This window comes from Octopus bimaculoides, chromosome 3, assembly GCF_046866305.1.
Source record: "Octopus bimaculoides isolate indiv1 chromosome 3, ASM4686630v1, whole genome shotgun sequence".
Taxonomy (NCBI): domain Eukaryota; kingdom Metazoa; phylum Mollusca; class Cephalopoda; order Octopoda; family Octopodidae; genus Octopus; species Octopus bimaculoides.
In genome coordinates this window covers 285,314-311,209 of record NC_142930.1, presented here as the reverse complement: position 1 = coordinate 311,209, position 25,896 = coordinate 285,314, and the positions used below count along the sequence as shown (strand labels likewise).

At 36.4% G+C, this 25,896-nt stretch overlaps 1 protein-coding gene across 7 annotated transcripts in view; it reads left to right on the top strand.

Annotated features, from left to right (window-relative positions):
* The window catches only part of LOC106883525 (kielin/chordin-like protein), a 145,770-nt gene that overhangs the window by 16,977 nt on the left and 102,897 nt on the right, over positions 1 to 25,896 (top strand). For 5 of the 7 annotated variants that reach the window (XR_008263766.2, XR_008263765.2, XM_089348426.1 and 2 more), the window contains exons 4-12: positions 3,532 to 3,650; positions 7,412 to 7,543; positions 7,795 to 7,843; positions 9,766 to 9,987; positions 14,399 to 14,541; positions 16,351 to 16,601; positions 18,664 to 19,026; positions 19,634 to 20,178; positions 25,320 to 25,508. Coding sequence is in view for 5 of the 7 variants with exons in the window: in XM_089348426.1 (XP_089204552.1) it covers positions 3,532 to 3,650; positions 7,412 to 7,543; positions 7,795 to 7,843; positions 9,766 to 9,987; positions 14,399 to 14,541; positions 16,351 to 16,601; positions 18,664 to 19,026; positions 19,634 to 20,178; positions 25,320 to 25,508 (2,013 nt within the window). In the remaining 2 variants the exon portion in view is untranslated. Of the gene's footprint in view, positions 1 to 3,531; positions 3,651 to 7,411; positions 7,544 to 7,794; positions 7,844 to 9,765; positions 9,988 to 14,398; positions 14,542 to 16,350; positions 16,614 to 18,663; positions 19,027 to 19,633; positions 20,179 to 25,319; positions 25,509 to 25,896 lie in introns of those variants that run through there. The other 2 variants (XM_052966685.2, XM_052966687.2) reach the window with 2 other exon arrangements.

Genomic DNA, 25,896 nt, shown 5'->3' with positions numbered 1-25,896 from the left:
ACCATTCTCTTTTGACGCTACGGTGACTGGTCCCTTTTACTTGACCTTGCTGCAACAATCTGTCATGCCAAGCATTAGAAAAGACTTTGGAGATGAGGAGTTTTGTTTTCAGCAAGATGGGGCACCTCCATTGCGATGTTAGATCCTTCCTTGATGAGATCTTGCTAAACAGGTGGATTGGACGAAGGGATTTCATTGAATACCCTCCACGTTCACCAGACCTCACACCACTTGACACATTTTTATGAGGCTACCTAAAAGACAAAGTCTACGTTATGAAACCTGCAACAGTCACTGATTGGAGAGCAACCATTGAATGAGAATGCACACAAATACCAAAGGAATTGTTTCGTGATGTTTGTGATTCCATTGCTTTGCGTTGTCAGCGGTGCCTGGACCAGAACGGACGTCAGTTTGAAAACAGTTGTTGACAAAACAATAAAATGATGTCTGTAGATTCTATTAAATTTTGAAAACGAAATGTATTTTAATAAACACCTACTTTACAATTATCTAAAGTGTGTATACATTTTTCTGGACACCCTGTACATATTTACATACACTCAAACACACACACACACATATATATATATACACACACACACACACACACAGATATATATATATATATATTGACTGATTACATTTTAGTGAATATGATATACAAAGTTTGTTGGGCAAAACAAGAAGCAAACAAGTGATCACCTTCTGTGGAACTGAGTGACAAGATTTCTGTGTGATTCTGTTTTGGAGTTCAGTACTCCAGCTTTTTATAACCTTGGGTAAACTTCTAAAAGTTTCATAAATACAACTGGATAGGAATTTCACAAACGTCTGTTTTAAGTCTTTAGCCTTTACTCAATGTATGTCAGTCAATACTAATTGATTGACTGACATTTGCAGAGCTGGTCATGCATAACGATTAGGCCATGGTTCTAAACTGAGAATCTGAGTGAGATGGTTTGAATCTCGGCAGAAGCCTCACCCCAGGAGGAATAAATTGAAACAAACATTTAGGAAATTATATAAATATGTAGTCACACCTCCACTTTGGAAGTAGATAAAGATTAAAGCCATTTTAGATGCTTATACAGTGATCACATGAATTCCATTCATAGCAAGATAACATTTAGATAATTGTTTTCTATTCTAATCTAGCTAAATTGATTTTGTTTAAGCATCAAGTTGTAGTTGTGGCTGATGCTGGTCTCATGTACCTGGCACCTGTTTTGGTGGCATGGGAAAAGCACCTTTTGAGTGTTGGGACTCATGGAGGCAATGACCGAGACCTTTGGCATTATGTTGTGCTTGAGAAGACCCATCAAGCTGAGCAAAATTGCAGTCGTGGCAGATACTGGTGTCACACAAATGGCACCTGTGCTGGTGGCACATAAAAGCACCTATTACACTCTCGGGGTGGTTGGCATTAGGAAGGGCATCCAGCTGTAGAAACCATGCCATACTGAAATGGAGTCTGATGCACCCTTCTAACTTGCCAGCTCTGATCAAACCGTCCAGCCCATACTAGCATGGACAACAGATGTTAAATGATGATCTAATCAGTATTACTATTAATTAAGCAATGGCATAGTGTTATACTTGGTATAAATTAATGTCACTTGTATCATATATGAATAAGCTGTTGGAGAAATTATACAGGATGCAACCCTCCCCAAGAAAAACCCATTCCTACATTTTATAAGTTGACAGAAGTTTTGGCTATAAATGCACTGAATGTCCTGGTCTAAACCACAATAGTCGTCATTATCATCATCATTATCATTTAACGTCTGTTTCCCACGCTGACACTGGTTGGATGGTTTGATAGGAACTAAGCCAGAGAGCTGCATCAGGCTCCGATTGTCTTTTTGGCATGGTCTCAACAGCTCGATGCCTTCCTAGCACCAACCACCTTACAGAGTGCACTTGTACTTTTTACATGACACCAGTGCTTTTTATGTGCCACCATCACCAGTGCTTTTCTTGTGGTACTAGTACAGTAACTAAAACAAATAAAGAAACACAGTAAAACCATAGCTTCATAAAGACATTGATACCACCTGTCTAGTTTCACTAATGCCACACCAATGGCCATGTTGAATAGGAAGGTTTTTGCTATTGCAACCTATATGAAGGTAATTGTCTGTATCAGTGAAATGCATTCCTTAATTCTTTTACTTGTTGCAGTCATTAGACTATGACGATAGTAAGGCATTGGCCACAAGAGTTTAGTCTGTCAGCACTTATTTTAGTCTGGTCCTTATTTTATTAAATCTGTTTACTGAGCTGCTTGATGCCTGGAGCAAGGACCTTTTCCTATGGGTTTGCATTGAACCTAGAGGAAAAATTCCTTTTGAATTGAATTTGGTAGGTGGAAATTTGTGTGTGTTTGTTCACATGCACACACCTGTTTATGTTAATTGTTTGATTGTTGTATGTCTTCATGTTCCATAATTTATTATTTAATATCCATTTTTCCATGCTGGTAGGGGTTGGATGAGTTGTTGCTATCTGACTCATTACTCTGAATAACAGATGACTCAAACTGTGATGACCCATCAACTTCCCATGTCGGCATGGGAACTGGCATAAAATAAGGTATGGAACATAATGAGATACAAAGAAACAAAAGATGTGGACACAAATGTCTGTAGAAAAAAAAGCTGCTGCACAGTTTCATTTACCAAATCCTATTCACGAGATGTTGTTCGATCTGATGTCACCTGCCTAAGGCACCATGCAGGGATATTGAATACATTTCAATTTTAACCAAAACAAACCATTCTGATCTAGAGTATACATGCATGCATGCACACACATGGCCACATGACACCTTGCTGTTGTGACCATTCCACTTCCTGTTATCAACGGATACTCTGTTCCAAAGCACTCTTCTACCAGTTTTCAGGTTTCATATCCTAGCACATGCACTCTGTGTTTTGTTTGTGTGTTTTGTTTACAGCATGATGAGGCAATGTGGATTTGACTTCTACTCTCTTCTCCTCTTTCCATTTTCTCTTATTTTTACTCTTTATATGTGCATGTTTTTTTTTTAAATTTAAAACGTAATCCTAGGTTAACTAACAATGGTATGATGGTTTTATATCTTTTTAAATCATAGTTTATTATCCTGTTTAACCCTTTTGATGCCAACCAGATTGATAATGCCTCTTGTTCCATGGTATAAACTTCCTGTTTTAAAGAGATTTAGATGGAAACCTTTCAAAATTTCATGTTAATTTATGTTCCAAACACCATTTGAATAATGACAGTTATTTTACTATATTCTTCATTATTTTCAAAATTAATTAAAAGTAGTGTATTTAATCAAAAATATAACAAAAGGGTTAAATATTAACAACTTCCAATTCTTTTGGAATTCAAAGCCTTTTTTAATGTACTTAACACTTTTAATTAATTTGCATACCATTTGGTTCCTGTAGACCTTTGACTTCATTTTGTCACTGTGTGTGTGTGTGTGGGTGAACACCTTTATTTTATTTTACTCTGCTTGATTCTGATTATCTTTAGCCAATTCTCTTCAAGCCGATGACAGTGGTTTCAGTTCTCTCACTTTGACTGAACGTGTGACAACTCTACAGAGACAAGTGGAACAGCTGGTTGTTGTGGTTAATTCTATTCAGCTCCAGGTAAATGTTGTAGTTATGCTTCATATCATAGAGAAATCAATTTAGTTTCAGCTTGAAATATCCTTATTTATTATCTCAATGTTTTCATTTTTCATGCATACTTATACAATAAAAATCAAATTGTGCACATAATTTTGGTTTGGTTGTGTTCTATGGGGTCCTCATGTGAAATCATCAGAGATTCTGTGTTTTAGCATCTATGGCACATTTCCAGGATTTTAGTGTTATTCATGACAATGGGGAGTGATTTAGTTGAAAAGAAATCCGAAGTTATTTTAATTTTGAGGCCTATCTCATTTCCCCACCCTCACAACTAGAATTTTATCATGTGAATAACTTGTAGCTCCTCCACAATAAGGAACCTGTCCTGTTCTGGTTCTTTCTCTCTACCCCCCCCCCCCCCATCTCCTAGCATAAAGCCACCTCCCTCTTTATAGTAGCCCTACTCAGTGAAAGGGATCTTAGTTTTATGACCTCACTAGTGCTGGTGCTACAACAAAAACACCAAGTACCCTCTGTAAAGTGGTTGGCATTAAGAAAGGCATCCAACTGCAGAAACCATGCGAAAGCAGACATTGAGGTATGTTGCATTCATCAGACCTGTCAGATCCTGTCAAACCATTGAGTCAGCATAGAAGATAAATGCTGATAATAATGATGATGGCCTTGGCCAGAGGCTCCGAGATTTTAAGGTCTTAAGTTTCAATCTTCCATGCCTTTAGGTTAATCTGGTCCTGGTGTAAGGTAGAAAACGTTTTCTGCAATATATGGAGCAGCAAAATAGAGATGATGATGATGATGATGATAGGAGAAACAAAAGAGAAATGACATGTTATTAGATAGATTGCATTAGTGGATAGGAAAAAGAGAGGCAGGCACAGTGTATGAGGGTTTTGGTGGTGGGGAATGAGGTTAAAGTCTGTATTGGTAAGATGCCATGAAGCACTAAATATTCTCCTACAATGCCTCAAAACTAAAGTAATTTATACTTCAAAATATTCCAGCATTGTAACATGCTTCTAAAATAGTTTTTAGATTTTATATATTGGAAAAAAAATTGTGAATATTTTTGGCAAATAATTTGCATAATTACAAAAAAAAGATGATTTGAACAAAAGAAATAGCTCAAGTTGGCCAGTGGCATAAAGTAAGTTAAATTAAGGAATAATGTTTTGAATGGATATGCAAAAAATTCTCAATGATTTGAAATTTTACTCTTAGCAGGAGGATGAAAACAAAGACCTAACGGTAATTGTTAGTGAGTGGTAAAGGCAATGAGGATAATTTTAAGAAATTAAGAATTCTATCATTAATTTACACATGTCTGTTTTGGCATGGTTTCTTTATCTGGATCATTTCCTAATGCCAACCAATTTATAGAGTGTACTGGATGGTTTTTTTTGTGATCCTTGCAACTCGCAAGACTAGATCCCTCAGCTGAGTGAGGCTGCAGTATTGAAGGAGGTGGCTTTATGACAGGTGAAAAAAGGTTAAAGTAAGACTGAGGGACAGGAACCGGTTTCTTGCCCTGGAGACGATACATGGCTTTCCCATTTGGAAAGAGAGAAAGGAAAAAGATGGTAGTGATGTGGTGTTAGGACGTATTTAACACTACAAGGTACAAGAAAGTGAATATAAAAGAGAACAGAGGATGAGACAGGGTGAGTGGGTCAGGGAGATGATAGGTGGCAGCACAGATGATGTAAAGTGGAGGTTGCAAGGGAGATGCACTGTGATAGGGACAATATATGTGTGTATAAATGCGTGTGTGTGTGTAAAAGATTATAACGGCCGTATTTTACAACTGATCGCACTGAAATTTTACACATTGGTAAAAGACATTACAGTGGGTGCATCAGTTAAATTTCATAACATAATCATTAGTTTCAAAGTGAGATTTGCCCTTTTTTAATCAGAATCTTGATGGAAAATCCAATTTCAATAGTGCTTATTGGCTATTGTTCTGCAAATCACATATGAACAGCTGCTATGTTTGTCCAATCAGCACCAGAACATTAATTGCATTAAGCTTTCTAAGTAATTTCATGAAAGAACATATGTGATTGCAGTAAAAATTGATATCATTCTAGAATGAACTGTACTCGAACACGTGCATCCAGGCATGTCATTCTGTGTTTAATAAATAAACTGACACAAGAGACAAAACAGTTATTTTGAATAAGTAAAAATGAAATACAATATTAACTTTAATGAATAAATGGCACTAATTGGCAATCAATTAACTGTGTGAATATTTTCTGACAACAAAATTCAATTGTCAGTAGAAAACGACAAATTGATTGGTAATTGAATGTGGAAATTTGAGTGACAAATATCTAAAACTTTAGCTAACAATTTTTTTATATAAAACAAAAAATGAGTGGTATTTTTCGACTTTTGTGTGACTCACTTCATTTGACACGTACATGTCCATTGTTTGTTCTTTAATTCCATTTCATGAAGGAATATTAGTATCAACAGTTGGAATTATGAGTTATTTTTTACCAGTAAGCATAATTGAATGATATTTTGGCAAATTCTTCTTATCATTTTTAAGAATTTTACAGATCAAATTCATCGGTTACATTCTAAAAAAAGCACTGTTCTGTTGGCTTTGTCAGCTTATTCATCCACAAGGTTTACTACTTTATTGCTCAACATTGTATATTGCTAAACCCTATATTCCATTTGAAGTTTTCCAGTTACGAGGACTTAAATAATTTTATTTATAAAGAATTTTCATTACTTCCAAATTAATAAATGGTAATATTAATGCTAACCTCCTTTTTTCTGAAAGGAAGCCCGGTTTTGGCTGTCTTTCATTTTCAGAGAAGTCCTACAAACCATTTTGATTTGCATATTCTTTTTATTTAAAATTCACACTTAAGTGTTGATATTTCTTAGAAATATCCTTTGCCTTCTGCTACCTGTCAGTGCACTGGTGTTTGCATTGATTCTTTACATTTTATCACAATTGCACTTTTGTTCGATAGAATATTGATTATCTCGAAATACATTCTGTCCACACGTGCTTATAGATGTGAAGGCTCATTAACAACTGTCTGCATCCAAAGCCATTTGGTGCTTACAATACCATTGCAAATAACTGTGCACTGAAGCACAGTTTTGTGTTGAAATACCATATTGAGTGGTTGCAAGCAGCAATGAGGTAAATTTAATTGATTTTTTTAAAGATTCATTCAAATACAGATTTTCGATAGGATGCCTTGAAAAAACAACAGTCACATTGGCAGAAAAACAAAAAAAATGTTTCCGTTTTGTGTTCCTTGCAGACAAGTGAGACAGAAGAACAACATGTGGTTCAGCGTGTTCACAATGCTGCTTCGGCTTCAACTGCCAGAGCACCCAGAACTCTGAAATGCTTGCAATGCTACCTCTGATTTGATTGCCAGAGCATCACAGACATCTCTGCAAGCAGAACTGTGGTGTGCTTGCAATGGTGCTTCTACTGCAGTTGCCAGAGCCTCACAGACAGAAGCGGAATTACACTATTTCAAACTCCAGTCCTATCATTATCTGGCACCATCCAATGGACGGGGGTGGTGGGCATTTGCTAGTATATATATATATATATATATATATATATATATATATATATAAATACATATCATCATCATCATCATCGTCGTTTAACGTCCGCTTTCCATGCTAGCATGGGTTGGACAAATTTACATTTCTGAATATTTATTTCCTGCGGCAAGAGTTTCCTTTTAATAATTTTATTAATATTTACCCTTTAGAACACTAAAATGGCACAGCGTATTGCACAACTGGAAACCTGTGAATGCCTCCCCAAATGTACATACAATGGCAAAACGTTTGGTGAGAAAGAAACATGGCAACCAGACACCTGTACTCTATGCCACTGTCAGGTATGTTGAGACAATATGTCTTGTTCTGCAACACTCTGTTTAAATAATCTCAATCTTCTATTTTAGAAGGCAGTATTGGTCATATTTGGAAGCCCTGATTTATTATATATTATGATATACAATGATAACTAGCTGATGTAGGATACAACATTAAACATTCTGTAACCTTTAGTTTACAAATTAAACATTTAATGTTAATTTTTAAGTTGTTGACTGATATTATAATGTTTGCATTATTTTAATTTTATTAGGAAGGAAAACCTGATTGCAAAGTGAGGGCTGATATTCCTGGTTGTTCAGGTATGGCTTTTATTCTTCTAGTAAAATCCAAGAAAGCAAAATACATGATTTAGAACAATTGCAAAAACAAAGTGTAAATTAGTTAAAATTTTGTGTGTGTGAAAATTGTGTTTTAACATAAGTATTATGTTAAAAGTTGTTGTAAGTTCAATCTTCGTTGGCAGCAGAGATTTTACTTCACCCTAATTTGCAATGAAGATTAAATATAGTCTTCCATGCAAACATCTTAATAATTAATAATGTAAAAAAGACATGAACTTTTGAAAAACCCAAGAAAAATAGGAAAATCGAAATCCTACAAGAAATATTTATTGACAGAAATTAAACAACTTGTTTTAAGAATCAGTAATCCAAAATATTAATGTCTGAAAATTGCATCTTGTAGATGTTCTCCTCTATTTGTACATTCTGCCAATCTGTTGTTGCGGCTCCTCATTGCTTGGTGCAATAACTCAGTTGATATACCATGAATTTCATCTTGAATTGTTTGTTTCACATCCAGTGTCCTTGGCTGAGCCACGTAGACCCAACTCTTTAGATAGCCGCACAAGAAAAGATCACAAATGGACAAATCCAATGATCTTGCGGGGTCAGTGAATGTCACCGAATCTTGAAATGACATGATTACTGAACAAATCTCACACAGGTGTCGTTGATTGCCTTGTGTGTGATGTCACGCTATCCTGTGGAAACCAAACTTTGTGAAGTTGTGGAAAATTGTTTCATACTGGTGCAACAAAAGATTGCAGCATCTCAACATATTGATCTGAAGTGACAGTCATTGTGACCCCCTATTCATTTTCGAAAAAGTAAGATCCGATGACCCCATGTGACAAAACTGCACACCATACTGTCATCTTGCTGCTGTGTAAAGGGCATTCATGAAGTCCTTTAGGGTTGCTGTTTGCTCAGTAATGATAGTTCTGCTTGTTCACATAACCTGTGAGATGACAATGGGCATCATTTGACGTCCACAGCTTCTCCAGAAATTTGTTTTTCTTCATGTGACACTGTTTATTCAAGCATGACCAAGCTTTATCCACATCAGCAAATGTACTGTATGCTGTTTTAATAAAAACAAGAGCACTCAGAGAGTGCAAGCCTCTGCCAAGGCAACACCAACATCCTCTCAACGATTAGCTGGAGATGATTTTTAAAATGAGAATATCTGAAATAAACTCAACTGCTCTCACAAACGAGAATACTAAAAATGAACCTGATCATTCTCAAAAATTAATTAAAAAAACAGGAAAAATAATCCAGAATCCTTGTCTGGTACCAGATTGACCCCAAAATCTAATGAATTTGTGCCAGTCACGAGGCTGAACCTCTCTGGAAGTTTCATCTGAATCCATCCAGCGGTTCTTGAGATATCTTGTCCATGGACAAACAAACACAACTGAAAACAATATCTCCGCCTTTGCTAAGGCAGAGGTAATAATTTGGTTTTTATCAGGCATGGAAAAAAGAGAGATTAAACAAATAACTGAATAACATATATAATCAAAGATATTGTTGTCGTCCTCATCCTCATTCTACATCCACTCTTCCATACTAGCATGGTTTGGATAGGAATCTTTGATGCAATAGTTTATTGCCAGACACCCATTTTGAAGGCACTGATATATGTATATCTATATCTATATATACATATATATACGCACACACACACACACACACGCACACGCACACACGCACACACACACGATAGGCTTGGCAGCATTTCTGTCCATTGAATTCACTCACAAGGAATGACCAAGGGCAATTGTAGAAGGGACTTGTCCAAGATGATGCCCCACGGTGGGTCGTATACCTTTTTTTGTAGTTCAAGCAAAATAAATATCATACAAAATATTTTCAAAAATCTAAACTGATTGATTCTGATGATTTTACTCTCTTTAACATATTCTTTTCTTTTGTAGAGCCATGTAGCAGTTCACCTTGTAAACATGGTGGATCGTGTGTTGGAAGCAAATCAAATGGTACATTCAAATGTCTCTGTCCAACACCCTTCAGCGGTACTCTCTGTGAGACCTGGGTCAATCCTTATGTCTGGCCTGCTGACTCTGGTTACTGCCATGAAACCTATGAAGCATATTACTTTGATCGTAATAAAAATCAATGCCTTACATTTAATTATACAGGTATGGCACTTTTATTACCTTTACAAACCAACTACTACATGATTATTTTACTCAGTGTATATTTTTCAAGTTGAAGCATACAAATAGTGCATTAACTCTTTTGGTACCAACCAGTCCAAGACTGTTTTCGGTTCTCTGATACAAACTTTGTTACAAATTGACTTAAATTAACACTTTCCATCAAAATTCCATGTTGATCTATGTTCCAAACTCCAGTTTAATAACAATAAAGTTATTGTATTAAATCCTTCATTATTTTCAAAATTATTTGAAATGAAGACAATATGTTTCAACTGAAATACGGTAACAAAAGTTTATAGAAATAAGCAGACAGCTTCTTATAATGTGATGGAACAACCAATGATTTTATCAATTCCTTATAGATTTTGGGTAAATCAACCATTTACAGGGGTTGATTGTACCTCTGTTCAATATTACAAGGTAGCAATTGTTAGCAATAAAATATTAAATGCTATTAATTGTTAGTTTGCAATAGTTTGTTCCTAGCTTGTAATAATTCATTGCAAGCAGTTGCTAGCCTGCAATAATTCATTGCTAGCTTGTAAGAATGCATTAATAGCAATTGCTAGCATGTGATCATTTGTTGTTAGCTTGTAGATATTTGTTGCTACTTTTCTTTGTAGATGTGTTATTCATGCAAGATACAGAAGAAACTGATTCTCCCCCAAACACAACAAGTTCCCTGCATCATTTCTTTTATTATTTCACAATACTTGATGGGAACTTCTACACTCTTCTAAAACATTTCATTATCTACAAACTTCATTCATTTACAAAATCTATCTTTAAGATTTAATTATTGCTCTTAATCAAATCTAAAATATGCCTTTGTGATAAATTAAGATTGTAAGAACATATTTCACTAATTCTTCTCAAATCTGAATATAGCAATTGTATTTTTATGTAATATCCTCATTGTCCACTTTCCATACTGCCATGGGTTGGATAGTTTGTCCTGGTCCAAATAAGATCTTATTAGCATTTCCTACCCTTTTGGATAGGTTGGGGACTGTATTTCACCCGTGCATTGCATTTTTGGTATTGTTTCTGATTGTATGCCCTGCTTAATGCCACCCACTTAACAGACTATAGGGAGTGCATTTTATGATAAAGCCCCAGCTCTAGTAAGGTTGCTTTGTCCCCTGCAGGATGAAAGGGTTTTCACTACTCAGTGTTGTTTTCATTTGTTTCCGACATAGGGAGGGAGAGGGGTGAAGGTGATAGAAGTAAAAGTAATGAAAGTGAGGAGGTGAAGGGAGAAATGATGACACATATCAGCAAAGATCACACACACACACCCACACACGAGTAGTACAGGATGACAGCACAAGTAGAATTCAAAATATGAATATATTATTTTTAATCAGCAGAAGTTACAAAGTGACTCAAAAGCTGAGCATTTTATGCATGGCCACTTATCAAATTTTGAATTTTATCCACACACACACACACAGATATTTAGATGCATTCATTTTTGAGATATTTCTGAAACAGGAAGTGAGTCATGTTTTGAGAATATTTGCTACAGCACCTCAAAATATTAGATTTTATGCTCTTCTGAAAGTCTCATATGTAGTAATATAATATGACAATACCACTATTTGTATAAGTATGTGGTGTCTGTTTTTGTTCATCATTTAGTCTTAGACTTGGCATTAACAGATGGCTCTGCTGGTGTTAAGAGGAACAGAAAGCTTGCAGGTTCTACTATAAACATAAGGTGTTTTTTCGCTTTCCTGATGGTTGTGTAGCAAGTATTACAGATGTGGAAAGTACCTATCAGTTAGTGACAGGGGGTGACTTGCTCCCTGGTGTGTGGGCAGTGTTCTTTAACTGCATTGGGTTTTCTTTTAGTTGTGTGATGGAGATGCAATGAAGAATGTCTAGAAAGATGGTTTTGGTCACCCACTGAGCTCTTTCAGATGAGTTGGAGCCAAATCATATTTTACATGAAGAGTCGTCAAATACTTGAGGGGTTTCACTGAAGCATTAAGATGATGTGTGGTGTGATGATAGTTTACAATTTTTGACTAAAGGCTATGTTTGAAGATGAGGAAGAGGTCAACAGAACTTATGGAATCAATATGTTGGTCATGGATAAATGTAGGCTGTCCTTTTTCATTCATTCTATTCACCCACCCCCCACCCATTCCTCTTCCCTCATACTTCTTTACACTCTAGCAGTCTCTTGATTCTTCTATTTTCACTTCCACTCACCACCTACATTGACGGCCCATAAAGATACTTCACCCCTGCTATTTTTATCTCTTCCCCACTCCACCCTGCTCCCTTCATCCCTTCTCTATAATAACTATTACTTAAACATTTTCTCGCACTGTCTCTAATGATGGGATATATAAAATACCCTGGAAACAACTGTAAGACCTTCTCTTGATAAATGTTCTGAAAACTATTCACAGCCTTGGATTTTTTACCCCATTCTGTTAATTTTTATATATATGCTTGCTAATACACAACCCACGTTGGACTCCTCATTCATATCATTATTACCTGATACCTTTGGGTCTTTTTGTCACCAGTACCTCTCATACCCCCTACACACACACACACACATCATGATGATGATATGTCTAGGTGTGTTGTTTGTGTTGTACCCTGTCATGTGATGATTGTAAATGTGCATTGTCATTATATAAGCGAGGTTGTTTTTTGTGAAAAAAACATGTCTGATCATGGGAAATATTACCTTGCTTATAAACAGGTGAGGCCTGGCAACAGGAAAGGCATTGGCTTGTAGAAAATCTGCCTCAATGAATTCTATTTGACCCATGCAAGCATGGAAAAGTGAACATTAAAGCAATGATGCTGATGTATGTTATGAAAGTTAAGCGTGTGTGAATGGGATTCACCATTTAGGCAATTGACTTTGACAAGATGTATTTAGTTTTCAGCAGACAATGGTAAAAGAAATATTAAAAGCCATTTTAACATTGAATTAAATATTAAAACAACTTCCTTAAAAATACAGAAATAAAACTAAACCTACTGTCTGAACGTATTCCATTTGTTTGTAGCTGTATATGAGTAGATATTTTGTGAAAATGCTTGGAATAATTCTTTAATTGGTGTCATTTCTAAACACTTCAGAAATAGTTTTTCAGTTGGCATTCTATGACACTTAGGAGCCAACCAGTTACACTGTATAATTTGACCTTTTTTTTTTTTGTCACAATTTTATTCTTATTTTATTTATTTAGTTTTTGTCCTAATATTATGAGTTATAAAATGAAATACCCAAAGAGGCAGGTCGTTGTTTATTCTTGTTCTTTGAATATTTGGCTTAGTGTAGCACAAGAGGGAGAGTTCTTTGCAAGAAGAGGAAAACTGTAGGATTTATATTTACTTGTATATGTGTGTTTGTGTCTTTGAAGAGAGCCTGATAAAAATATAGATGAAAATAGTAGAATTACTTTGACATTTAAGATGATGTTGAAGCTTACAAGATTAATGTAACAGTTTGTGTGTATATGTGTTAGGGAGGAGGAGGGAGGTTTAAAGGGAAATGTGTGTGCATTTACACTTTGTTGTAATAAAGAGCTATTTTACCAATAATATGTGAATATTAAGGTTTTATGGGATAGTTTATCATTTTTGTGAAATTTGGCTGCATTTTCAACAATTATTATATCACAACTAATGATGTTGTTTTCACAAGAAAAAAAGGTTTTATTGAAAAAACAAAAAAGTGTTTTTTTATTTATAAAAAGCATTTTCATAAAACAACATTTACTAAAAGTAGGAGAGTCATATCTTTAATTTGAAGTGCAACATGTCTGATTTGGCAGGTTTTTCACAAAATAAATTTTGCAAAAAGGAAAAAAGAAAATGAAAATTATATTTTCTGACCAATTTGTGCTGTTTATCAGTGTAAAGTTCACTTCCAACAGAATTTTTAGTTTGTGGGAAACGCACATGGCTAATTTTGCACATGTGCACACAAACACATGCACACTTTCACTACCACCATCATCATCATCATGATTAGTTTGATGTTCATTTCCCCATGTTTTCATGGGTCATGTGGAATTTACTGAGACAGATTTTCTACAAGTGGATGCTCTTCCTGTTGCCAACCCTCACCTATTTCCAAACAAGCTTCCATTTCCCCTTGGCCAGACATATTTTGCAGAAGACTGGAAAGGAACGACATTGCTTCTGGGATGGTGTTATTTGCTTACATCTGTTACATGATGCCAAGACAAGGGCACACACACACACGTGCATGCACAATGGGCTTCTTTCAGTTTCCATCTATCAAAGCTTTGTTCATTTTCAGTCTTCTGTGAAATGCATCTGGCCGTTGGGGAAATATTCTATTGCATGGATTGTGAACTTATGATTCTTATCTATTTTTCAAATTGCTTTCCAGGTTGTGGTGGCAATGTGAACAATTTCAAATCATTGGAAGAATGTCAGAAGAATACCCTGTTTGGCGCTTGCTGTATTTACCAATATTCTATAAAAAGAGAAGACATAATAAATGGAAAGCAATCTGCTCAGAAAAGCTGTCAGGTCTGTTGACTAAATTCTACGGATTGAATTGTTTTTATTCCATGTATTGTAGGTGCAAGCATGACTCCGTGGTTAAGAAGTTCACTTCCCAATGGGGCAAGTGTTTTCTGCTATACCCCTGGGTTGATCAAAGCCTTGCATATGGATTTGATAAATGGAAACTGAAAGAAGCCTGTTGCGTGTGTGTATGTGTGCAAGTTCATATTTTCCCTTATTTTTGCACGTGTTTGCTGTTATAGACTAACGGCTCATTTGTTTAGTGTTGCTTGTTATTCGATAGAATGAGAGATTTATTAACTAACATGGAAACAAGTAGGGATTGGCATTAGGAATGTCATTCAACTGTAAAAAAAAAACACTGACTCAACAAACTTTTGTCTAACCCATGCAAGCATGGAAAAATAGGTGTTAAAAGACCATGATGATGATGATGGTACATTGTTTTAGAAATCCTTAATTTTTGTGAAATGAGTGAACTGCTGATTACTTTCTTGATAACATTTTGGAATAAAATTCCTTAAAAAAATGAAATAAAAAATTAGTTTACTGCTTGGATTATGAAAGCAAAATGAGGTGTGTGTGTGTGTGTGTGTGTGTGTGTGTGTGTGTGTGTTTTGTGGGGATGAATTACTGTCATGGTCATCGTCATCATTTTAATGTCTATTTTTCCATGAATTGGATTTCCATGAATTGAGGTAGATTTCTATGACTGGATACTCTTCTACTCACCAACTCTCACCTGTTTCCAAGCAAGGTAATATTACTCCATAACTGGATATGTTTTCAAAGAAGGATAGGAAGCAAATGACCTCACTTGTATGAGGTAACACTTGTTTACAACTATCACACAATATCAGACAAGGAAGCACACAAACGTTCTTACACACACACACACACACACACACACACACACACACACACACACACACACACACACATCCATCCAGTTGGATGAAGGTGTGCAATACGTAAGTGTCCAAAACATTGATGAGGTCTGCTGTATTACTGATTATTCTCTGGTTTTAACAACCAAGGACTTTACTCTTGATACTTTAACTAAGATAAAGTAAGCTGGCATCTGTTAATTTTATATCCTGGTACTGGATATGTGATTTAATGAAGCAGAGACACAGAAAGTATTCACACGATGCTCTATGACTACTGTTACATGAGGTTAAATGCTCTCTTCCCATACAGCTCACAGTGAACTGCCTACCCTGAACAGCTGACACCTCTTTCTTTTATAGCAATGTGTCAATCCACTTTTTGTCACTTGAGGGTTGTCAGAATCCTTCCACAACAATTAAGAACCGAAAGCTTTAACCATCAACAATTTAGAGTAAATGGTAGGTTTAGTATGGCTTTTAAGATAATAAACTGCTTTGTCAAGGATCAGTTCAGTAAAGTTAAATTGTATTTGGCTGCTCAAGTTTCAGCCAAAGAACATTGCCACTGCCAATATTGGCTATTCAATTTTCAGATATAGATTATCCATTAATGGCTATTTCTGTTTCAGCCACAGGGCTTTAGTGGTCCCCACAGTGGTTGCCTGTGCTTACAAGCTTACTATAATAATGATTATAATAATGAAATTATTGTATATAGTGCCCAGGTGCACTGTAAGTAATATAAGGTTTGTATCTTTATCAATGAAATTAAGTTTATGTCTTATAAACATATTAAACATTATTTTTAAAACAAAATCTATTGGCAACTATCTTTTAAACTGCAGAAAGCTACTATTTAGATTGTATATGGTCAATATTGGTGCAGTACATTTTTTTTATCTATAATTTTTGTTGTTTACAGGTTCTGAGTGTGTCTGCTTGCAGAAAATTTCACAGACATTCAAATAATCCATATGAAGAACAAGAAGTTGTAGGATTCTATCCAGGATTAAGTTGTGAGGATGCTAGATACCCACTTAATAATTCAAATCCAGTCATTGTCAAAGAAAAATTTTGTCATCTACTTGGACATAGTGAAATTGGAGTTGGCAAAGAAATAACAATTGGTTGTAAAAACTGCATTTGTATGCCTGGTGGAAAATTGAAGTGCAAGTAAGTGGCCAGGTACAGTTTATAATTAAATGATGTTTGAAGAAATAAATTTTACAGTCATTAGCTAGCAGAAAATAAATAGCACTTTTTTTTTTTTTTATAAAACATTACTTACATCATCATCCTTTACTGTCCATCTTCCACACTGGTATGGGTTGGATGGTTTGACAGACAGCGAGGCAAGCTGAGGAGCTGCACCATTGTCTGCTTTGGTATGGTTTCTATGGCTGGATACCCTTTCTAATGCCACCCACCAGTGCCAACCATCAGTGCTTTCTACATGGCACCAATGTAAGTGGAATCACCAAGTTACTTGCAAGATAACGACCTCTCAACTGGAAGAGGGAGTGGAACCAAGGGAGGTGGCTTTGTGTCAGCTGAGAGGTTCAAGTATAATAGAGGGATAGAGATAGGTGTCTTAGCACAGAGGAGATATCCCAGTGGGATACGAAAGGAGAGGAAGAAGAGATAGATAAAGTGAGTGAGAGAGAGAGAGAGAGAGAGAGAGTGAGATAGAGAAATAGATGGCGGAACAGTGGTGGGGAGTATAAGTGGTACAGATGGGATAGAAGGGGATGTTCCATGCGGGTAGATGTTTAGTGATGGGGAAGAGGTAGCTGTAGCAAGTGGTGGTGAGGGAAATTTGAGTGGCTGGGAGGGTATAGTAGATATGTGAGGGCATAGAGAGTGTGCTGGTAGGTATATGAGGGTGAATGGAGGGGACTGTAGTGGGTGGTGGGATGGAGGTTGGGTAAGATGGATTGTGGGGGAGTTTTGACAAAACAGATTATGTGTGTGAGGGAGGGAGGGACGTGGGGCATGGCCATAAAGGATATGCCCCCATGTATGCATGGTCATGGTTTTACTTGGCTTGACGTACAAATCTGATATTTCCTGCAGATAATAAAGATAGTATAATTCCTTATTATTCACAATATAATAATTATAATTACTTGTCATTTGTAATAAATGTTCTATATTAGAAGAATATTCCTCTCAAAATATTGGATTCAAATTTTGGCACAAGGCCAGCAAGTTTGGGGGGAGTGTTCAGCTGATTCTTATTTCATTGCCCCTGAAAGGATGACAGGCAAAGTGAACCCCGGCAGAATTTGAACTCAGAACGTGAATAGGGACAAAATGCTGCAAAGCATTCAGTCTCGTCTGCTAACAATTCTGCCAGCTCATTGCCTTATTCATAGCAAAATATGAATAAGTCTTTCTATTATAGGCACAGGGCCTGAAATTTTGGAGGAGGGGTAAACTTGATTATATTGACTCCAGTACTCAACTGGTACTTATTTTAATGACCCCTGAAAGGATGAAAGGCAAAGTCGACTTTGGCAGGATTTGAGCTCAAGATGTAAAGACAGACAAAATGCCAGCTCTCCACCTTATATCAAAATATTAAGAATAAAAGAACATTTAAGTAGTGTACATTACTAAATATGGCAATTGGTATTTGGAAGAATACAAATACAACTTATGTTAACTCTTTCGACACTAACCGACCTGAGACTACTCCTAGTTCTATGATACAAACTTCCTGTTTAAATTGGCCTAAATTAAAACCATCTTTCGAAATGTCACACTAATTTATGCTCCAAACACTAATAATAACAAAATTAGTTTTAAAAATTTTTCATTATTTTCAAAATGAAATGAAACAAAGCAGTGTATTTGAGCAGAAATATGGTAAGAAGACCTTAAAAAAAAAGTGGTAGATGATATATATGCTTATTAGAAATTGGCATTAAATATAAAAACTTTTTAATGAATTTATAATATTGTTGTGGAAAATTTGAAGAAAATTGTCAAAAGAAAATTAAAAAAGAATTAATTTGAATTTAGTTATTCATTTGTGAATATGTTATTACTTTGAGTTGTGGATGTCAACTTTACTTTTCATTGATTCAGGGTCTATGAAATGGTACCAATCAGTTACTTAATGTAATTGACAGGTTCCTCCCCACAAAGCTGCCAGCCTTGTGCCAAAGCTTAAAACCATTATTATCGTCTATAAAATTCTTAATCTCATTGGAACTTACTTATATTTTCCTAGATGTTCTGACTTAATTCTTCGCAAAGAAATTCGAGATTTCACCTGGGAAGAAATGACCAAACTCCAGCAGGCTATTTCCCAGCTTCGTTTGTCAGGAATAGACAATATCTGGAATAAATACAGAGACCTCTACATGGTTCATCGCATGCATTCACATGGTGGGGCATTCTATCTTCCATGGCATCGGCAGTTTTTGCAGCTTGTTGAATTGCAACTGAAAGAGATAGACTGCCATGTTACCTTACCATATTTTGATTTCACAACTGATGCTGCTAACTTCTCAGAAGCCATCATCTGGCAGCCCAATTTCTTTGGAGGAGATGGGTGGGGATGGTGTGTTCCAGATCATCCTTTTGGTGACAGGTGACTATTTAATGTTATTTTTTATGTTACTCTTAAAAATGAATTTTAATTAATTATATGAACAATTAATCAGAATTTTCCAGTCATCATCATTATTTTCTGTTTGTTTTCCCTGCTGGCATCACTTGAATGTGTCACCATAGTCTGTGTCTGTTCTTATTTGAAGATTTTGTCCTGCTAGATGGGGCAAAAGACCAAGCTTCTCATGTATCTTTTGTTTTCAGCTTGGTTTCTAGAATTGTATATCTTTCCTGAATGTATTGTGTGTTTGTGTGTGTACACAGGGTAATCTTCTTTTTAGCACTATTGCCACAAAACAGCATTCATTTCAATATACGCATCATTTTACTTCTCAAAAATCCTATCTTTATTATATTTGAATGGGAAATATTTACTTGAGATTTTAAGATTAAGATGATAATGACAACTAATCTTAAAATTAAGCTTGAATGAACTTATTTTTTGCTTTGTTAGACTTAAGATTTTAAAAAGTGTGGTCAACATAAAAAAGAATAATTTGAGATTTGATTAATTTGGGATTTGATTAAGGGCAATTAATACTTCTCAGGCTCCTTTATATTATTAATTATTCTTTTTTTTTTAATAGTAATGCTTGGAAACCATGTCTGAAAAGGAACTTCAGCCATATTGTTGAGGTACCAACAATGCTTGATGTTGCTGCTGCTATCAGTAAAAAAGATTTCATGGAAATGAGTCAATTTCTGGAGACATTTGCTGCGTATATCCATTCATTTGTTGGTGGTGATATGTCAACGACAACAATGGCTTATGACCCTCTCTTCTACATCATCCAAACTTACATTGACAGATTGTATGCCACCTGGCAGAAAATTGGCCACAACAAATTTAAATTCCCAGCAGCCTATGGAAATATTCCAATGGTTCCATTCAATACGGCACCGTTGGATGTTCTTGATCTAGAAAATGACCTTTGTGTGACTTACATTCCCCCAGGAAAGGGTCGACCATGTAACAAAAGTGCTCATTTGCATGTGTCAGAGTTAAGTGCTGTTGAGAAAAATCCTAATATTCATGTGAAAATCATAAGTAGATCTGGTTATGATCAGTTTGGCTACAATTCCAGAGGCTTTGACCGTAGAGGCTTTAATAAATTTGGATATAACTATCATGGTAAGTGATTTTGTTTCTTTTTCTTTTTTACAATGTTTAATCCAGTTAGAACACTGATTTTGATAATAATGTTCTATAAATTGTCTCTCTTTCATCTTTTTTTATGAAAGTATATATGTCATTTAGATATTAAAAGGGACATCTCGATCAATGTGTGTGTGTACACACACACATAAACATTATCTTTTTTAATGTCCATACTTGTAGGAGTCAAGGGGAGTTTATTGAGGTAGATTTTATACAGTTGGATGCTCTTCCTGTCACAACCTGCACATATTTCCAAACAAGGTAATATTCCCCCATGGCCATTTGCAGAATGATACTGCTTGTATGACAGTGACACTCATTTGCAACTATCATACAATGTCAAGAGAGTGAGACACCCTTACATGCACCAACATATTATTCAGGTGCCCTCCCTGTGTCCAGGGGTCGGCTTACCAAGACTCTTCAGTTACATTACTGGTTGCATCATTGGCATTGCTGTGGGTTAATATGTGATGAGACCCCAATCCCTTTCGCAATGACTGACTATCACTTTATGGCACGTCACATACCCCACTGTCAAGGCCATTGATGTGTTTCGTTCTTCTGCAGTGTCTGTCATTTCAGGCTTTGTGTACTTAGACATCAAACGTAGCCCTTTGAGTTCACTCAAATAGTTTAGCTGGTCACTGCAACATCTGTGAAGCTCTACACTACTTAGACGTAGAGTGGGAGCTGAATAGGATTCTGGTCAGCGTTCAAAGGGAAATAACTGATTCTCATCTCTTGCATCCTATGTGTGTGTGTGTGAGTATGTGTGTGTGTGTATATATATATATATATATATATATATAGATTCAGATGAATATGGTACTTAAGTTGAGGCACCAGAATTTAGTATGGTGTTATCCATACAATTTCAAAATAAGGTGAGTAGAATCAAAATAAGCAACAAGGATATCCAGAGGTAATGCAGTATGATTGTTTCATGCAACTCCATTTAATTGAACAATGCAATCATTACATCAGTTTAAAATGCAGAGCAATCCTCAGCTGCACAAAGACATAGAATTTAATTAAAATTAGAACAGATGGACACATTAGTATAATTATCCCTAAAATCTCCAAGAAGTTAAGGAGATAGACAAAGAACATGTTGCCTCTACTTCAGCATAGAAGTTACTTAAGCTGAAGTAGAGACGTGTTCTTTGTCTATCTCACAGCAATTTGATTCACTCTAACACACTGCCTGGCAATCCAGAACACTTCAAGTCTCTGATCTTCATGCAAGGACATTGGTAAACTGCTTCCTTTCTGCTTCTACCCTAGCTACATATACCTGATGCCTGGCTTCTCTTTTAGCTATCTGATATGGTTCTTTGCTATCCCCACCTTCCAGTCTTTGCAAGCCAGTCTCTTTTCTTTTATATTCTTTTCTACCTCACTGTTCCACCACTATGTCACAATTGGTCTAGTGGAAGCTTCGCTCCAACCACAGATTTGGTCTGTTGCCCTCACTAGATTCTCCCATAAGAACTTCCAGTTGTCCTCTGTCATATGTCTCCACCTCTACCTCCTCATCAAAGCCTTCATTAAGGACATCTCTAAACCTCTGCCCATTTGAAAGATCCTTGAGTTTCCATAGCTTCCTTTTCTATATTGGTTTGTGCCTCAGAATCCCTCTAGCCCGACGTCTGAAGTCGCTAACCACTAACCTATGCTGAGTTGAGCATTCTTCACCTTGGAAAGACTTCATTCACGAGCATATGCCTGTCCCTGTTTCTGGTGAGGATGTTGTCAATGTGGCCTGTGTGCCCATCAGCTTGATAAGTGATCAGATGACTGGCAGGTGTCCTGAAATTAATGTTGCAAACTGTTATGCCATTTGCATCACAGAACTCCAGCAGCCTTGTTCCATCCTCATTTCTGAAGCCAAAGCTGTAGCTTCCATGCTCACTGAAAACCATCAAAGATTTCCAACATAGCCATTGAAGTCCCCTGCCACAATGAGAACACCATTGTCTGTCACTGTGAAGGAAGCCTACAGAAGGGATTCATAGAAACAGCCCAGCATGTGGAGCACATGCAGAGATAAATGACACTTGTATTAAATGGGACTAATCTCAGCTTAATAATCTTATCACACACCCTGTCTACCTAAATCATCTTATTCACTCATTCCTCTGTCAAAAGAATACCTTTTCCACTGAACCCAATCAAACTGTTGATTCACTTTCACTTCTCTGACACAGATAGAAAACTGTGTGACTCGTGGGCCATGTTTCACTGCTGTGTAACATGGCTGTTTGCACACATGCGTCATACAGTCTACCTTTTACTCTGAGCGAGAGGCCCTTTGTCACCAGCAGAGGTAGGAGCTCTCTGAACTTTGCCCAGTCTATTCTTATTCTAGCAGCTATGGTCTCACTACTGACTTGGTCACCTAGGTAACGGAAGCTATCAACTACTTGTAGTTTTTCTCCTTGGCATGTGACGGAGGCTGTTTTCTGCACATTTTCAGTATTTATTGCCCCTATGCATTTGCCACACACAAAAACTATCTTCCCAGTTTGCCTTCCTTTGATATTGCTGCACCTCTTATGTGTCCATAGCTTACACCAGGTACATCGTATGGAGCTTCTACCTACACCTTTTCTACAGATCAAGCAGGGCCATCTACCTGAAGAGATTTGTGATTTGTCTGCCTTCCTACTTACTAAGACTTGGGTTTTTGCTAGATTCACTCTGAGGCCCTTCGATTTTAGACCTTGCTCTTGCTCTCTCTCTCTCTATATATATATTATTTAGAGGTCACAATACATGTATCAAAGCACTACTAATAACTTCTTATGTTGAGAAAACTCAAACATTCTTCAGGCACAGACCACATCTCGTAACAAACTAAAGAATTTGAATAATAGAAGAAACGCAAAAAGTCTGAGAAGGCAGCAGACAGAAAATGCAGACAATAAACAATAGAAAATGAAAAACAGAAACGAAAATGTAAAAAATCAAAATAGGGAACTATTTAATACATATATTGTGACCTTTAAATGAATAATATTTATCTCTCATCAGATGGAGAACTTTTTTTGTTGAATTTTCTGTCACGGATCAGTACATTATATATATACATACATACATGAATAATGGATCATATATAGAGACATGCATACATGTGGGGCTCACGGTTTGCTTATATACATTATATGTACTCATATATTATGCACTTGTAAAAACAGTTCATAGGTTGTAAAAAAAAAAAATCAAGGGCATTATGTTTATCTCTATGCATAGCCATCCATTTGCTTATGTGCTCCAGTGAGCATGCTCATACATGTGAGCAGGGTAACAAAGATGCACGAACGTCAACGTGTGCAGGTGCTCAAACTCTTTCAAGGTGGCGGCGAGAGGTTGGTGGTGTTGAAATTGAGATTCAATGGAGATGGCATGAAATAGATGGTCCTCCATGAAGATTTCTGGGAGCGAATTAAATTGGAAATTTCCAACTGAAATTTAAAGTACCTGCAGAAGTGGATATAGATTGGGTGGCGGGTGGGAGTGAAATTGAAAATGATGATAGGAATTGAAAGTGGTACCTGAGAGAGAGAATTCAAGACATAAATTAAAGTGATGCAGCCTGCAGGGACTGAAGGAAATTTGGCTAAATTATATTGTAACATGTATGTGAAGGAAAGCTGCAAAATGAGAGTGAAAATAAAAATAAACCAGTTTGCTTTGCTGTTTTAGTTTCAATGTGATGTGTAAACCTCTAGAAGTGAAGCTGAAAATCATGTGCTAATTTTCTACATAATATCCTAGAATCAACGAGAATTGCACATGACTTTGGTAGTATGTTCAGAGAAACTATCATAGGCCTATGGCAGAAGACACTTGCTCAAAGTGTCAGACATTGGGATTGAACCCCAAAACCATGTAGCTGGGAAGCAAACATGTTAACCACACACCATGCTTGTTCCTGCAGCCATCCTTGCACACACACACACACACACACACACACAAACACACACACACACACACACACACATGTATATATATATATATATATATATATATATATATACACGAGTGAGTGGACAAATGAAAGAAGGGCACTCAACACATTTATTGGGAGTTACATGTATGAATCAAAACAGTTTGGTGCTCTGAGTTTTGAGTATGATGCTAATATTCAGACATTGGGAATTTGAATGAGAGAAGTTGAAGAAAGTTGATTGTTATTGCCATAAAGTGGGCTGCGATTGGTCAAGGAAGGTCACGTGGTGTCGTGATTTGATGTTGGTATATCAGTGACAACAGTTACTTGGGAAATACTGCATGGTGAACAGAAGATTGACCGTGTGGTGGACTGGAAATTGGTTGCATGGTTGGAGGCGAAGGAGGAAGGGCCAGTGTGTGAAAGTATATATGAGCATATGTAAGTGTGTGTATGTGTTTATGTGAGCATGCATGTGTGCATAGGTGAGTACCCCCCCCCCCCACACATATAAATACAAATATGTGCAAGGAAGGGCGTGCGTGCACACATGTATACATATACACGTGTGTATATAAATATATATATATATATGCACATGCACACATATATTCATTTATATGTATATCCATGTGCGTGTGCATATGTATGTGTGTGCATATATGTATTTTCATGCATGTGCATGTATGAGTATATGCGTATACCAAGCATTGGAGATTGGTATTTGGCGGTCCTGCTCATGTGGGCTGGTTGGTGACAGTGACCTTGGTGCAGGGTAGCAGCTGGTACTAAGGTGGTATATCCGGGTTGTCAGTGGTCAGGGACTTGCACTTCTTAGGAGGATTTGTCTTTTTTTTTTTTTGCCTTTTAATCTCGATACTTTAATCTGTTCTGGGAAATGCTATTAGTTACTCTGCTATGTCGTAGCTGTTATAACATGCATGAAGTAGCAGTGAGGGCGTCTTGTTTGTGTTCTCTTCTGTATCATGTTTGAAGACTTCAGACTTGGCTGTGAAGGGAGGTTCTGTATGATAGCCTCATCCTGCACACTTTCTAAAAAATTGTATTCCTAATTTTGCATTAATCATGAAGGTTTCAAACTCACTCTGTACGTTGCCAGTTTTAACATGTTTTCTTTTTTCTTTCTACATTTCTGCAGGTGTTAACCGAGAGGGATTTGATCGAGAGGGTTATGACTTGGCAGGATATAACAGGTATGGATTTGATCATGATGGTTATGATCGGGATGGTTTCAATGTTTCTGGCAGAGATCGTGATGGCAAGTTGGACGCTTCTCTTATTTTTGAGAAACAATACTTACAACATAGACATTGTTTAAACAGGAAAGGTTAGTATTGACTATATATAAAAAATTATATGACAAATTTGGGTATTTGTTAGAGTTGCAATTTTAGTTTTGTAAAATTTTAATATTTCATTTACTTTCAGGATTTCTGACTTAAATTCACAATAACTTTAGTTTAAAGTAAATTTAACTCTTTAAGCATTCCGATTGCTCTGTCAAATGTAATATTTATATTGTTTTGAATGCATCCTGCCTTATCTCATAGCTTTGAGATTTCGATATGATTACAGTAACATTGGTAGGTGTGAGATGCTAGATCTAGCTGGTTTGAACATAAAACTAATAGAATATTTGAGGCCGGATATGGCTGGATTAAATGATAAAAGGTTTAACATTAGTGGTTAAGGAAATATCTAATGGATTGCATACA